The 14,809-nt window shown below is 39.0% G+C and overlaps 2 protein-coding genes across 2 annotated transcripts; both read right to left on the bottom strand.

Annotated features, from left to right (window-relative positions):
- Window positions 1–1,359: 1,359 nt before the first annotated feature.
- Window positions 1,360–4,571, bottom strand: mpv17l2 (MPV17 mitochondrial inner membrane protein like 2). The gene is made up of 5 exons (XM_014139820.3): window positions 4,135–4,571; window positions 3,653–3,814; window positions 3,414–3,490; window positions 3,179–3,305; window positions 1,360–3,075 (listed from the first exon to the last, which is right to left on the bottom strand). The coding sequence occupies exons 1-5, from the start codon at window positions 4,322–4,324 to the stop codon at window positions 2,975–2,977; spliced, it is 657 nt and encodes a 218-aa protein (XP_013995295.2). The 5' UTR covers window positions 4,325–4,571; the 3' UTR covers window positions 1,360–2,974.
- A 1,776-nt stretch (window positions 4,572–6,347) lies between these two features.
- On the bottom strand, window positions 6,348–10,784 carry LOC106568950 (gamma-interferon-inducible lysosomal thiol reductase). The gene is made up of 7 exons (XM_014139824.3): window positions 10,478–10,784; window positions 9,880–10,068; window positions 9,648–9,722; window positions 9,185–9,274; window positions 8,711–8,863; window positions 8,507–8,575; window positions 6,348–6,685 (listed from the first exon to the last, which is right to left on the bottom strand). Exons 1-7 carry the CDS (start codon window positions 10,592–10,594, stop codon window positions 6,617–6,619), a joined length of 762 nt encoding a protein of 253 aa, XP_013995299.1. The 5' UTR covers window positions 10,595–10,784; the 3' UTR covers window positions 6,348–6,616.
- Window positions 10,785–14,809: the final 4,025 nt, after the last annotated feature.

Below are 14,809 nucleotides of genomic sequence, written 5' to 3'. Positions count from 1 at the left end.
TTGACATTTTTGAGTAATTGACTTAAAAGCTAAAGTCTGGGTAACTTATTTTAATTAAATAAATCAAATAACGAAACAAAATCAAATTGCACCATTTTTTTATGTATTTTGTATTTCAAATATGACTGAGCACATCTCACTAGGTCCCTCTTCATTTTCATGCTTCCTGTTCAAACCATCCTAAAGTATCTCAAAATTGATTGTGTAACTCAATGAAGTTACTTGTAGATTATTTGGACATGATTTGGAAATGTATAATATAGGTACCATTGACTTGCATTGCATTGCCCTGGCGCATTTTGCATTTTGCCCCAAATTTACTCAAAAGAACATACTCAATCTACCTGAAAATTGTTTTGTTGGAGTGACTTAAAAAGTTGAGATGAGACAGATTACATTTTTAGTTGAGCAAGAGAAGTGGCAGCCAGGGAAAGTGTTGAAAAAAAACGTGGTGACATAAAGTGGTTTCTGTGTGAATTACAGGCAGGAGTTGCGTTTAACCCAGGGGGCGTTTAACCCAAGCCACCCTAAATATGATAAAAAGCTATTTTTCTGTGTTGGAATGGTGTCGGCATACCCCAACAACAGAATGGTGTGGGTGTATATGGTCATAAAAAATAGTCATGCTGAGTAGACGGCTGATTGGCCAGCTCATCCTCAGAAGGATGACATACTCTATGAGGAAATAGCAAGCATTTTTTAAACTGTTTTAGTGTTTTTTCTCAAATGTATGCTTTGGCCATTTAGTCAAAACATTATTAGGGTATGAGGTAACAGAATATGAACTTTAAAAAGTGAGATTTTCACTGAACAGTTACTTTAACCCAATTGAACCCACAATTTAACACATGAAATTACTTATTGAAAGGTTTCTGTGCAAAGTGTGTGCTATAGAAATACAAAATGTTTGTGGAATCATTTTGACTCACCTGTTTGCCTAATTGCGTGTCTTCTCTTCATCATCCATAGTTCTTACAATATGAGAATTTTACCACCAACTAAATAAATTGGAACAGAATTAGGCAGGCCTTGTACTGTAGTCTCTCCCCGAAGATAGTCTCAGAATGCCTGACTCTCCCACTGAATTAAGTGCTTGCAGATGACAGGAGAACTGGATAAGTGAAAATGCTATGGACAAATCCACATCAAATGTATGTCGTAGCAGTGTCATACCCTTAGGGGGTACATTGACATGTGCCCCCTCAGATTTGTCCTGTTTTAAAAAAAAATTGCTAAACTATTATTTCTTCACATTTTAAGTGGAGAAATGTGCACACGGTGGTAGGTGTAATAATAATAATAATATATATATACATACATACATACATACAGTACCAGTCAAAAGTTTGGACACACCTACTCTTTCCAAGGTTTTTCTTTATTTTTACTATTTTCTACATTGTAGAATAATAATGAAGACATCAAAACTATGAAATAACACATATGGAATCATGTAGTAACCAAAAAAGTGTTAAACAACAAAATATATGTTATATTTGAGATTCTTCAAAGTAGCAACCCTTTGCCTTGATGACAGCTTTGCACATTCTTTAGCAGTGGGTTAAATCTGGGTCACACAGAGTGTTTCTTGGTAGTCTTAAACAAATCTATATTGAAACAAAAGTACACACATGGTTATGGGCTTAAACAAAAGACGACACCTGTATCATGTCAGATATACAGGTCAAATGTATTTCATTTGGAGTTTGCATCCCAACATTACACTTAATATACCTGGCAGATGACTGAAATGGTACAAATCCGTTTAACATAGAAACACCAGTTTTTAAAATAATTATACAAAATATTAATAACATTCAACCTATAAGGCCACTAGAAGGCAATTTGTCCAATGACTGCAGAAAAGGGCTACACGTGTTCAATTGCTTTCATTAGCTTATTCTCTCACTGCCCAGTTTTAGACAAGGGTTTAGCCATCTTGGAATTGAGAACATTTCCAAGAACAAATCCAATAACTTTCTTTTCAATAATCAAATTTCGTGCTTAAGAAGAAACATAAGAAATAACGCAATAACATTTCAAACAACCTTTTTGAGGAATAGCAACTTTGCTTAACTTTCTTCATAAGTCTATAGTTAAGGAAAAAAATGGCAGTTAAGAAATGTCTTCTTAAGAAAGTTTTGTGAATCTGGGCCCTGGAGTTTGTTGTTACAGTGCAATTATAAACATAAATTTTGTTTGGAGATTAACATTATCTTTGATCAGTTGCAACTACAGTATTGGATTGATTCATTTGACATACTGTATTATAAGGCATTTATTAAACTTCAATATAAACCTAAGAAACCTACAGGCATATGATAAATTATATTCGATATTAATACATTCAAACCATAGTAGTAAAGAATTCGGTTGAAATTAAAAGACATCATTTAAATAAAAGATAATCAAGATTTTAGAACTCTTAAGATGCTCGAAAAAGCTATTCCTATAAATAAATTATAGGATTGTTAAATAACACAAGGGGAGTAATTCATGTCACCTACTAGACATATATTAGCCTATGCCTATTACACAAGAATGATATGTGTAACTTTCTGCACATCAGTCATTCATTTAACAGGTTCGACTGGGTAAACAACATAGATCACATTATAGTAGGAGAAGTAAACTGTGGTACACCTGAAACTAGTCTCACTCTCATTAATAGGTTGGTAGATTAGCAACTGAGATGATGACCGGGACACTGCCTTCGTATACTAATCAACTAGACACTAAATACAACAACAACCAGACCAACGCTTTAGGCTGTAGTGGAAATGCATTTACTATACAGTACATGTGGTATGCATTGTCTGGGCGCAACATTTTTTCACCATAGTTTAGTATAAAACTGTTGAAATAGGTAGTGCTTTTAAGGCACACATGATAAGGAATGTTGCCATGGTCATTGTCAGTGACATTGACATCGAATTCAAGTCCGGCGATGCTCCCAAATGACACCAATCCAACGTTAGAGCTTCTCTTTCAACTGTTTGGTTGCTGACCCTGACACATCCAGTTCTGGCTCATTCAACTCCGTGACATCTCCAGTGCTTCCTTCAACATTGTCTCCTGGAACAGCAGAGACCATACTATTACTGTTAAAGAACATCGGAATCATTGGCGGTGTAATGTTGAATAGACAAAAACAAAATGGCGTCAGAGCAGCTCTTACGGTGTTTGAGGTAGGAGAGGTAGGTGTCCCACCCCAGGGTGATGACATTGACATAGAGGACACGGAACTTAGGAGGCAAGAAGTAGAAGTTGATCATCTGTGCCGCGGGCCAAACACACCAGTCCGCCTTGAATGAAAAGGAGCACAAGCAAACCCTGAGAACTAGGAGCATCAACCGGGACAGCAATATTCAGTACAACAGGCTTGGGTTTCTTAATCAAACTGTTCCACTAACCTTGTAGAACTCCCAGAACTTTTCTTTGAATTCCTGTAACCCCTCAGATAGACTGTGGCCCTCCATCTTTCCCATACCTGGAGAAAAAAAGGGACAATAAAGAAGAAATACATAAACAAAAACACTTTTTGTATTTTTTTGGCCCTGACAATTCCCGTTCTATGCAAACAGTCCAAGTACACATTGATTTCAGTATACTGAAATGCTGACTTCTTGAAAAAAACACATCAATATCTCACCAATGAAATACCATGCTCCCATGGTCGGTGATGCAATCAGCTGATCAGTGAGGACTTTCTTGGTGACAGCAGGTAAAGCGTTGCCGAGAAAGAACTTGTCCAGCCACTGGTACCAGTAGTGCATGAAGGGCCCCATTGAGCATCCCACTGCAAACATGCAACCTGCAGAGGGCAACAGTAACACAGCTAAATGAAACGTTCTTTGCAGTTAGTGAAACCCAGAACTACTGTATAGGATGTTGGAAAACATAATAATAAGCAAAAATCATATCAACATAAAGCATATCATTATACCTATGGTTTAGAATATTATAGTTGAAGTTCATTGTGTATGCTTTGCATTTTTATTTCGGCTAGGCTACTTTATGACTATGATTGGCTCTCTTGCCCCTAGCACATGGTTCATTTCGCTTCAGAACTGATTTCATACAAGGTGGAAATTGGGCTCCTTATCGGCTGCTGTCCTTGGTCGTGGACCTTACCTGTTCGCGTCCAGTCACGTGCCTTCTCGGGGACCCTCCGTGTCTCTCTGGTTTGCTGAATGATGTCGCCGGCGGCAAGCATACACCCACAGCTCACAGTATTGGTTACAATTAGAAACCTGCCTTTGAAAAGCGGCTTCCAATAACCAGCAATCTTGAAGAGAAATGCTCTGCTCGACTGAGGAATCATGATTATTTTCTAAACGACGTAAATCCAATTTAACTGCTCCACTACGGCACTATAAAAGGTTCAATATCGTATATATATTTTTGCAGTATTATCGATGACTGCTGCTATCCATACTTATACAGGCTGCTATATCAGTTTCTTTCATCAGGTCCTCTGACTCGGCCTACCTGCCCTTGCCAAGCGCAATTTGGTTATGTGTCTAATGCGTAACAGGGAGGAGTTTGAGGACATCATACTCGCCAATGCTGCGCAACAACAACAACAAAAAAATCAGCTGAAACGCGAATTCGGATTTCTCAAAAGAATGTACGTTAACACATCAAATAATTTGTATGATGAAAAATACTTGACAAATTAAATTCATAAATAGACCAACATTGAATTGTTTTGACATAACTTTCTATGCTTAGCCTACTATTTTGTCTTTCACACACCAGATACAATGCATAGAAAATGAACAAAGGTCATATGTCTGCTTTGATTAGAAAGACATTGAGTAAGCAGAAATCCAGACTTCAGTTTTGTCACTGATCCACTAGGGATCATAATCCATATTGTGTAAAGGTGGTTTGTTTTAAACAACCAAATGGCTCAATAAAAATGGTGCATCTATCCAAAACTAGGTAGGGCCTATGCAACACAAGCATCTCCAGCTTTAGATCAGTGTGTAAGGCCTGTGAGTATGCTATTCATTCTTGAACAGGTACAATCTGATGTTTGACTTGTCAATAACTCAGCCATCTTTTGACCAATCCCTTAGCTTTTCTAAAACAAAGTTAAGCCATTAAAATGGGCCTACATTCCAAATTGGTGTCATTTGGTCCTATGGTTCATGAGAATAAGTATTTTTTTTTGCATAATAGCGTATGTCCTAATATGCATCTACTGGTAAAGTGTGGCCATCTTTGAATGCATCAATATTATTTTCTCAAACTCCTTAGACTATTGTGATTAGTCCAAATAACACATTTGGAGTGAATCTGACTTTTAGTGCATGAGAACAAGATTTTTGTTTATGGATTATTTTAAGCATTAGCGTTACGTAGTCAAAATGTGAATTGTTAATACTGTAGTTTCCTTTTGTCTTAAAGATATCAGTGCCAAACTTAAAATGGTTCATCATGGTAATGTCTGATGACCCTACAGAGTTTCAAGATGATAGGACATTGTGAAGTGTATTATCAAAATATTTAAATGGACATGTAAAATCTGATTTCCTGATTTATCAATAACTCAGTCATCCCTAAACTAATCCCTTAGCTTTTCTCAAACTAAGAGAGGCACAAACCAAGAGATGCACCATGGGCCTAACAAACATATGGTGAAGTTTTACAAAAGGTTTTCCAAAATGTCCATGATGGAGGAAAATCTATCCTGACGGACCTTATGGGTCCTGGAGGCTAATTTGTTCAGCGTTAGGAAAGACGTCAAAAGATTGGCACTGATTGGCCTATAAGTGGCACTGTTATAAGTAGTCTCACTTAAACCCTCATATCCGCTGCCCCGTTTGACCTAGAGACTTTGTATGTAGGTGTCTTTCCTAACGGCCAAATCATTTTGCTGTGAACCCCTACTAACAATCAAAGAATAATCAAAAAGCCTGAAATCTTGTAGACATCATACTTTCAATCTTATCTTGCATTTTTCTTTCTTACCGGTATACATTTTTTTAAATTGTGCTCCAATATTATAACCAAATTATCTTGAAGGACATGACCCGTTATCTTGTAATCACCATTATATAGAAGAACATGGCTCTTTAACACTACTAAATGCAGCACAGGCAGTCCTATTAAACCACCAGGGAAGAGGCTTGTTATCACTGGTTTGACTGCTGTCTCCCCTAGGCAAGACTGAGGCCATGCAGAACCACATCAAAGCCTTTCTACTCTAAGAGCCTTCACTCAAAGAGGTATTCGTCTCCATTACACCACAGCGCTTGTCAAAAATGAAAGATCTGCTCTCGTAGGCTAAACACCTATCACATTCAACATGAAATGCAGATTAAGTGAAGACAGAGTCCTTTTAAAATGGTTAGCTTTAATTTCATCCCTTCATAAAAATAGATGACTAAGAGAGAGTTTATATTTCACATAGCTCATTCCACAGAATGCTCGTTCACTGAGCAACAGCATCCCTTTTCTTGAATATCTGCGGAACTACGTGATACCGACAGTCAAACCCGTTTAAAACATTATTGATAGTGTGTCAAAAAGTTCAGATTTACCATCCCTATTTGGTAATTGAAGTTGAACACAAAGGCATACGGCGGTATGGTAAGACGTAGATCATTTACTCGTCATGGCAGTAACTTCTGTGTCGTTTCATCTGAGCTGCACCGCATGCTTCAGGCTTGGGCCCCTAAAGGATAGTATGACAGAGTATACTTTAGAAATCAAAGGATGGCACGCTTATCTTTCTTTTTCCTCACAGCACACTCTAGTGGAGAAAGGCGTCAACAAATTCCAACTTCAGAGGGTGACTGAATTACCTATTTTTAGTACAGTATCTGCAAAGGCCAGTCTACACTCATTCTAATCATTTGATCTTAGTCAGTGGTTTCTATAGACAGGAAAACTACGTACAGTGCATTCGGAAAGTATTCAGACCTCTTGACTTTTCCCACATTTTGTTACGTTACAGCCTTATTCTAAAATGGATTCAATAGTTTTTTCCCCCCCTCAATCTACACACAACACCCCATAATGACAAATTAAAAACTGTTTTTAGCTATTTTTGCAAATGTATAAAATATAAAAAACTGAAATATTACATTTACATACAGTACCAGTCAAGAATTGAGAGAGCTACTCATTCCATGGATTTTCTTTATTGTTACTATTTTCTAAATTGTAGAATAATAGTGAAGACATCACAACTACGAAATAACAAATATGGAATCATGTAGTAACCAAAAAAGTTAAACAAATCTAAATATGAGATTCTTCAAAGTTTGCCTTGATGACAACTTTGCACACTCTTGGCATTCTCTCAACCAGCTTCACCTGGAATGCTTTTCCAACAGTCTTTCTCTCAATCCGGTCTAGTCTCACAGTCCCTGCCGCTGACAAACAACCCCACAGCATGACGCTGCCACCACCATGCTTCATCATAGGGATGATACCAGGTTTCTTCCAGACGTGACACTTCGCATTCAGGCCAAATGTTCCAGCTTGGTTTCATTAGACCAGAGAATCTTGTTTCTCATGGTCTGAGAGTCCTTTAAGTGCCTTTTGGCAAACTCCAAGTGGGATGTCATGTGCCTTTTACTGAGGAGTGGCTTCTTTCTGGCCACTCGACCATAAAGGCCTGATTGGTGGAGTGCTGCTGAGATGGTTGTCCTTCCGGAAGGTTTTCCCATCTCCACAGAGGAACTCTGGTGCTCTGTCAGAGTGACCATCGGATTCTTGGTCACCTCCTTTTCCGGAAGGTTTTCCCATCTCCACAGAGGAACTCTGGTGCTCTGTCAGAGTGACCATCGGATTCTTGGTCACCTCCTTGACCAAGACCCTTCTCCCCCGATTGCTCAGTTTGGCTGGGCAGTCAGCTCTAGGAAGAGTCTTGGTGGTTCCAAACTTCTTCCATTTAAGAATGATGGAGGCCACTGTGTTCTTGGGGCCCTTCAATACTGCAGAAATGTTTTGGTACCCTTCCCCAGATCAGTGCCTCAACACAATCCTGTCTCGGAGCTCTACAGACAATTCCTTTTGCTCTGACATGCACTGTCAACTGTGGGACCTTATATATATATATAAGTGTGTGCCTTTCCAAATCATGTCCAATCAATTGAATTTACCACAGGTGGACTCCAATCAAGTTGTAGAAACATCAAGGATGATCAATGGAAACAGGATGCACCTGAGCTAAATTTCAAGTCTCATGGCAAAGGGTCTGAATACTTATGTAAATAAGGTATTACTGGTTTTACTTTTGAATAAATTAGCAAACATTTCTAAAAACCTGTTTTTGCTTTGTTGTTATGGGATATTGTGTGTAGATTGATGATGATTTTATCCATTTTAGAATAAGGCTGTAATGTAAAAAAAAAATTAAATGGAAAAGGGAAGGGGTCTGAATACTTTCCGAATACACTGCATAGAAACAAGGAAGGAAGAATGGACAAGATGGATAGGACATAACACTGTTAAAACTGGAATGGTAATTTTGCTCGCCAAAACTTACCTTCCACATGCTACAGATCAGAGTGAAGAGTGAAGACATTGCTTTGTTCTGAAGGTCATCGGTGTGCTCCTGAAAGAAGATTCCGGATATAACAAATTGAGGCAATAAACTTCGTCAAATGTGACAGTATTTACTAGAAGCCATTAGCAATACAGTAAACTTGCTGACACATACAACAAAAATATTTCGCCTCAGTGAACTAACCCCATTTATGACAATCCAAGGCACATAGTTGTGGGCGGGCTTCAAGGCACCAGTCTTCACTGCGTTCTGATGCATCAGCTGATTCCCCTGGTCTCCCTTCACACAGGTCATGATGCTGTCCCACTTGGTGTTTGGGTCATAGAGCGCCACACACTGTCAAGGGGACAGGTGGTCGGAACATTATTACTGTCAATATTTCCAAGTATCCTCATATTTACAATGCCATCTGGTCATATCTTATCTTGCCCTCCAGCCATACCCTTACACTACCACATGTGAGCAGAACACATCAATCACCAAGCACAAAAAGTGATTCGGTATTATACATTTTTGGACTTCATTTCAGCCTCTTTGTTCGTATTTCTCAGGAGCATTTGAATAAAAAATAGGGGGCTGCTGTATATTGTTTGAGGCGTGGTCTTTTCATGGTCTTGGTGTTGAGAGAAAGAAGGTAAGAGTTAATATGTCGCTCACCTTCTCTCCCGCTTTAACTACATCAGTGGAGGCCTCCATGCAGTAGACGATCTGGAATGCATGGCTTCCTGTAGCATTCAATATGCAGGTCTGGAGAGAGAAGGGAAGATTTTTTTTAAAAGGTGTAAAACAATGGCGCTTTTTTTTCTGGAACGCATCATGTTACAGCCCGGTTTAAGCTGGTACTTACCTGCTATTAAACTAGGAAGCTATGTGGTGACAATGGATACTTTCTGGTACTTACCTGCTATTAAACTAGGAAGCTATGTGGTGACAATGGATACTTTCTGGTACTTACATCAAATAATTCAGCTTACAAAGCGAAGCTTGTGTCAATGAATCTCAGAGAAACCAAAGTGTTATTACTATGCAATTATTAGACAAGTATAGTTTTAATAAGTAATTTACAAGTAACTACCTGGTAAACAGTGGGCTGTAAAATAAAGCGGTACAAAAATCTCACCTCGATCATGTTGCCGAGACACTCCTCCTCACCGTGCTGGCAGGTAAACTGATACTGCTTCCCATCAAAAGATTCCTGTAGTGAGACAAACGAAAATGACTTCAACTAAACACAGAATTCCTCAACTCCAATCACTGCTAACTACGTTGTCTAAGCAATATCCAATATCCAAGAAAGTATCATAACACAAGAGACGAGCGTCATCATTTCTAGCTGACTGTATAAGACCTACGTGTGCATTTCCGTAGGGCACCAGTGTGACACTCATGATGTCCTGCAACATGGTCCATGTGGGAAAGAGCTGTGAGGTAAGGAATAACCGGCATCCTGGGCACAGACTCTCAAAATACAGCTCCACCTGCACGGGCTGCACCTGTGCATTGGGCTTGGTGGCGTTGGCTTCCAGGCACTGCTTCAGAACCTGCCACAAGAAAAGTACAAATACTTTTTACAGTAAAACAATACACACACAGAATGAGTTTGGTTGAATGTTTAATAGGTCTAAATTGGGTCTAGATATGATATGTCAATCAGGACCTATGGAAGAGAAAAAGGTTGATGGGTGTTGATGTTATATTTTTAATATTATGTTTCATGTACAAACAGATTCACCACACGTTTCTCCTTCTCTCAGTCGTTCTCTATTAAAGCAGCAATCAGGAAAAAGCTGAGGGATGTGGCTGGAGAAATTAAGCCACACTCAAATTCATAGACATAGCTATGGATGCAAGGACTGACGATCCATGTCATCAGAACTATAGTTTTCATGCAGTGTCACCAAAACATTGTATCGATTTAATCCCGAGAAGAAACTCGTGAATTTATCTTACCCCACATTCGATGGCTGAGTCCACAGAGGTACACCACTGCGATGGAGAATACGAACACGGCGTACAATCTACATTTGACCAGATGGTCAAAAGTGTGAACAGAATAATACCCTTCATCTTTCCTTCAGCACAAGATGACAAACTCTTGCCGTCACCCACCTAAACTAGCAAATATCTCAAGTGATTCAAATTGCATCGCTTGCCCTCTTCCTTGTTAAGGATATGTTCGATTATGTGATTGGTTCTAAGTCACGTGACCCCTAACAACGTCACTATGCACCGGCAAAGTAGTGCAATAAAAAAACAACGTTGGCGTAACATGTAGCCCGGAAAAAACAGACCCTATCCGGACCATTTGAAAAAGGTAGACGACAACAGATATCTAGAGAGACCAGTAACATTGTACCACATCACGAGTTGGAATTGTCTTGAAAATGCTTACGTTGTCACGAGTTGTTATTCAACTGGAGATATTTTTGGAGCTTTGTTTCATCCAACTCTTATTACTGGTTTATAGAGATTCATTACCGTATTGTAAAACGAGCGTAACTTAACTGTTTATAATGTATTATAATAATATCATAGTTATAAATATTTAGTCAGGATACCATACTTTTTATAGCCTACTACTTATACCTAACATTCTGAGCCAGTTGAAAAGTTGATACATTGACAAAACATTTTATAAGCCTTATAATACATTAAAGGCTCATACATGTACATGATTATTACAAGTTTAGCATTATACCTGCAAGCTTTACCCAGATACATATACAGTTTACATACAAGTCAGAAGTTTACATATACCTTAGCCAAATACATTTAAACTCCGTTTTTCCACAATTCCTGACATTTAATCCTAGTAAAAATTCCCTGTTTTAGGATCACCACTTTATTTTAAGAATGTGAAATGTCAGAATAATATTAGAGAAAATAATTTATTTCAACTTTTATTTATTTCATCACATTCCCACATTCCCACTCAATTAGTATTTGGTAGCATTGCCTTTAAATTGTTTAACTTGGGTCAAACGTTTCGGGTAGCCTTCCACAAGCTTCTCACAATAAGTTGGGTGAATTTTGGCCCATTCCTCCTGACAGAGCTGGTGTAACTGAGTCAGGTTTGTAGGCCTCCTTGCTCGCACATGCCTTTTCAGTTCTGCCCACAAATGTTCTATAGGATTGAGGTCAGGGCTTTGTGATGGCCACTCCAATACCTTGACTTTGTTGTCCTTAAGCCATTTTGCCACAACTTTGGAAGTATGCTTGGGGTCATTGTCCATTTGGAAGACCCATTTGCGACCAAGCGTTAACTTCCTGACTGATGTCTTGAGATGTTGCTTCAATATATCCACATGATGCCATCTATTTTGTGAAGTGCACCAGTCCCTCCTGCAGCAAAGCACCCCCACAATATGATGCTGCCACCCCGTGCTTCACGGTTGGGATGGTGTTCTTCGGTTTGCAAGCCTCCCCCTTTTTCCTCCAAACATAACGATGGTCATTTTGGCCAAACAGTTCTATTTTTGTTTGTTTCATCAGACCAGAGGACATTTCTCCAAAAAGTACGATCTTTGTCCCCATGTGCAGTTGCAAACCGTAGTCTGGCTTTTTTATGACGGTTTTGGAGCAGTGGCTTCTTCCTTGCTGAGTGGCCTTTCAGGTTATGTCGATATAGGAGTCATTTTACTGTCGATATAGATAGCTTTGTACCCGTTTCCTCCAGCATCTTCACAAGTCCTTTGCTGTTGTTCTGGGATTGATTTGCACTTTTCGCACCAAAGTATGTTCATCTCTAGGAGACAGAACGCGTCTCCTTCCTGAGCGGTATGACAGCTGCGTGGTCCCATGGTGTTTATACTTGCGTACTATTGTTTGTACAGATGAACATGGTACCTTCAGGCGTTTGGAATTTGCTCCCAAGGATGAACCAGACTTGTGGAGTTCTACAATTTTTTTTCCTGAGGTCTTGGCTGATTTATTTTGAGTTTCGTATGATGTCAAGCAAAGAGGCACTGAGTTTGAAGGTAAGCCTTGAAATACATCCACAGGTACACCTCCAGTTGACTCAAATGATGTCAATTAGCCATGACATCTAAAGCCATGACATCATTTTCTGTAATTTTCCAAGCTGTTTAAAGGCACAGTCAACTTAGTGTATGTAAACTTCTGACCCACTGGAATTGTGATACAGTGAATTATAAGTGAAATAATCTGTCTGTAAACAATTGTTGGAAAAATGACTTGTGTCATGCACAAAGTAGATGTCCTAACCGACTTGCCAAAACTATAGTTTGTTAACAAGAAATTTGGGGAGTGGTTGAAAAACGAGTTTTAATGACTCCAACCTAAGCGTATGTAAACTTCCGACTTCAACTGTATATTCATATTCACATCAAGGCATGCTTTACATTGCTACATCACTGTGACAGGTTGATGTGGAAAGTGAGCTGTAACAGGGTTTTGATCCATCGATCCTGCAATGCAGAGGCAAGAGCACTCCACCTCTGGGCCTGTAGGATCCATGGATTAAACCAGTTACAACTCACTCTTTCCAAATCGGCCTGTTACATTACTGCGGGTCTTCTATAGCTTTAAACGCCTACACACTTCTTTGGTCTATTATTGACTGTGTGGCGCACTGACGTCTTGCAATGAACTAAGTGTCTTTTAAGGAAGCAAGTTTCTCACATTGCCTTAAAAACTACTTCTAATCAGAATGAGGAAATAGCAGGTTTATGTCAACATGTTCGTAGCAGTGTTGGGTTGCACAGTCTGTCAGTGGCAGTATGACATTGTAACTTCCAACCAATCGTGCCACTGGTGAGTCAGTGTGGTCTTCGCTCAAAGATCTTGGAATTTCCCCCTTTATTATTAGAAACCCTGCTACTGTTCCTCGTACCACCTGACTGTTCTTACTCAAAAGTCATGGCCTCATGGGCAATGCACACCACAGCAAAAAAACAGACTAATTTATTGTGAAAGATTAACCTGGTGTCATGGGATCCTTTAGGGCCGTCTCATAATCTGCAGTGCAGAGACAAACAGGACAGGACGATGACTTTATGATGATCCTGTGACAGTTTATGACTGGACTACTTTTATGTACAGTCGGTTCTCCTCTAAGGATCGATTGTTGCCTCGGTCTGTCTCTGCTCTCTTGCAAACTCCTTATGGAATTGTCTACTTAAAACCCCAGGAAATGCATGTTTCAATGTAACCTAAACTGGGTCCCGCCCCCCCACCCCAAGTGAACATATAGTAATAACAAATATGCTTTTCGTTGAACATCAGAAAAGTGAAATTTGGGTCAAATGCAGTCAGTACAGGTTTGATTGATTCCAACCCTTAATGTGTGTGTAGGCCCACACATGTTGAAATTCATCCAGAAAATGGCACCCTCCAGTGGTTTAAATTCAATACCAACTGCGTCACACATCAGCAAGTCTACCATAGCCTTCAACTGACAGGAATTCAAGAAGGAATTGACCCAAACTATCCTCAGAGCTTGTCGCAGGATTGACTGAAACTTACTGACAAAATACACAAGACCTTTTCTTTCTTTTTCTTCATCTTTTATAGATTTTTTTTAAATCATTTCATCAACCTAAGGAAATAACAGTACAGAAGTAAGAGTACCTGTTTGAGACAAACAACTCCAAAGCAAGCTGTACACAGAAAACAAAAGAAATAAAATGTTGCATCTGAATTAAGACAGATTGGGGAAAGAAGAGAGAATAATCATTTTACGTACATAAGGATTGTGCACATCACAACCAGTAGACTCCCACTGGTTCAACGACAGTGCTCCCTCTGAGTTCAATTGCACTTTGGTGTAGAGTAGCTTTATCAGACTGTCCCGTTAATTTCCAGTCACCGTTTTGAAAAAGGGAAAAACTACACACCACATCTCAGTACAATAAGAATCATATCATACTGTACTTTGTTTTCTCCAAAGAAAGGTTTGTCAAAATGTACTGTACCTGACCTGCATTCAAATGATCACATACACAGCCATTTAGGATGAAATCTACATAGAAGGCAGTATTGGCCAGATTACTTCAAATTTAATCAGTAATGGATTACAGTTACCAGTAATCAGATTACATTACTCATTTTGAGTAATCAGATTAAAAAAAATAAAAATAATGGAATTAAACACCCAGATGATTATTATTTATTTTTTTAAAGTGCACCTAGTTGGTAGAGCATGGCGCTTGTAACGCCAGGGAAGTGGGTTCAATTCCCGGGACCACCCATACATGAAATGTATGCACGCATGACTAAGTCTCTTCGGATAAAAGCGTCTGCTAAATAGCATACATTATTAAT

This window comes from Salmo salar, chromosome 14 (genome assembly GCF_965601325.2).
Source record: "Salmo salar chromosome 14, fSalSal1, whole genome shotgun sequence".
NCBI classification, from domain to species: Eukaryota; Metazoa; Chordata; class Actinopteri; order Salmoniformes; family Salmonidae; genus Salmo; species Salmo salar.
The sequence above is the reverse complement of the archived record's forward strand: the minus strand, read 5'-3'. Positions and strand labels throughout refer to the sequence as shown.

What these genes read in the sequence shown, in the direction of transcription:
- mpv17l2 (XM_014139820.3), bottom strand. Translation starts at nt 4,324, where the DNA reads ATGATTCCTCAGTCGAGCAGAGCATTTCTCTTCAAGATTGCTGGTTAT. An exon ending in ACGTGACTGGACGCGAACAG is followed by an intron (nt 3,815 to 4,134) that starts GTAAGGTCCACG and finishes TGCCCTCTGCAG; the next exon opens with GTTGCATGTTTGCAGTGGGA. An exon ending in GGGAGCATGGTATTTCATTG is followed by an intron (nt 3,491 to 3,652) that starts GTGAGATATTGA and finishes TTTTTTCTCCAG; the next exon opens with GTATGGGAAAGATGGAGGGC.
- LOC106568950 (XM_014139824.3), bottom strand. Translation starts at nt 10,594, where the DNA reads ATGAAGGGTATTATTCTGTTCACACTTTTGACCATCTGGTCAAATGTA. An exon ending in TGCCCTACGGAAATGCACAC is followed by an intron (nt 9,723 to 9,879) that starts GTAGGTCTTATA and finishes GTCTCACTACAG; the next exon opens with GAATCTTTTGATGGGAAGCA. An exon ending in TGATCTGTAGCATGTGGAAG is followed by an intron (nt 6,686 to 8,506) that starts GTAAGTTTTGGC and finishes ACTATCCTTTAG; the next exon opens with GGGCCCAAGCCTGAAGCATG.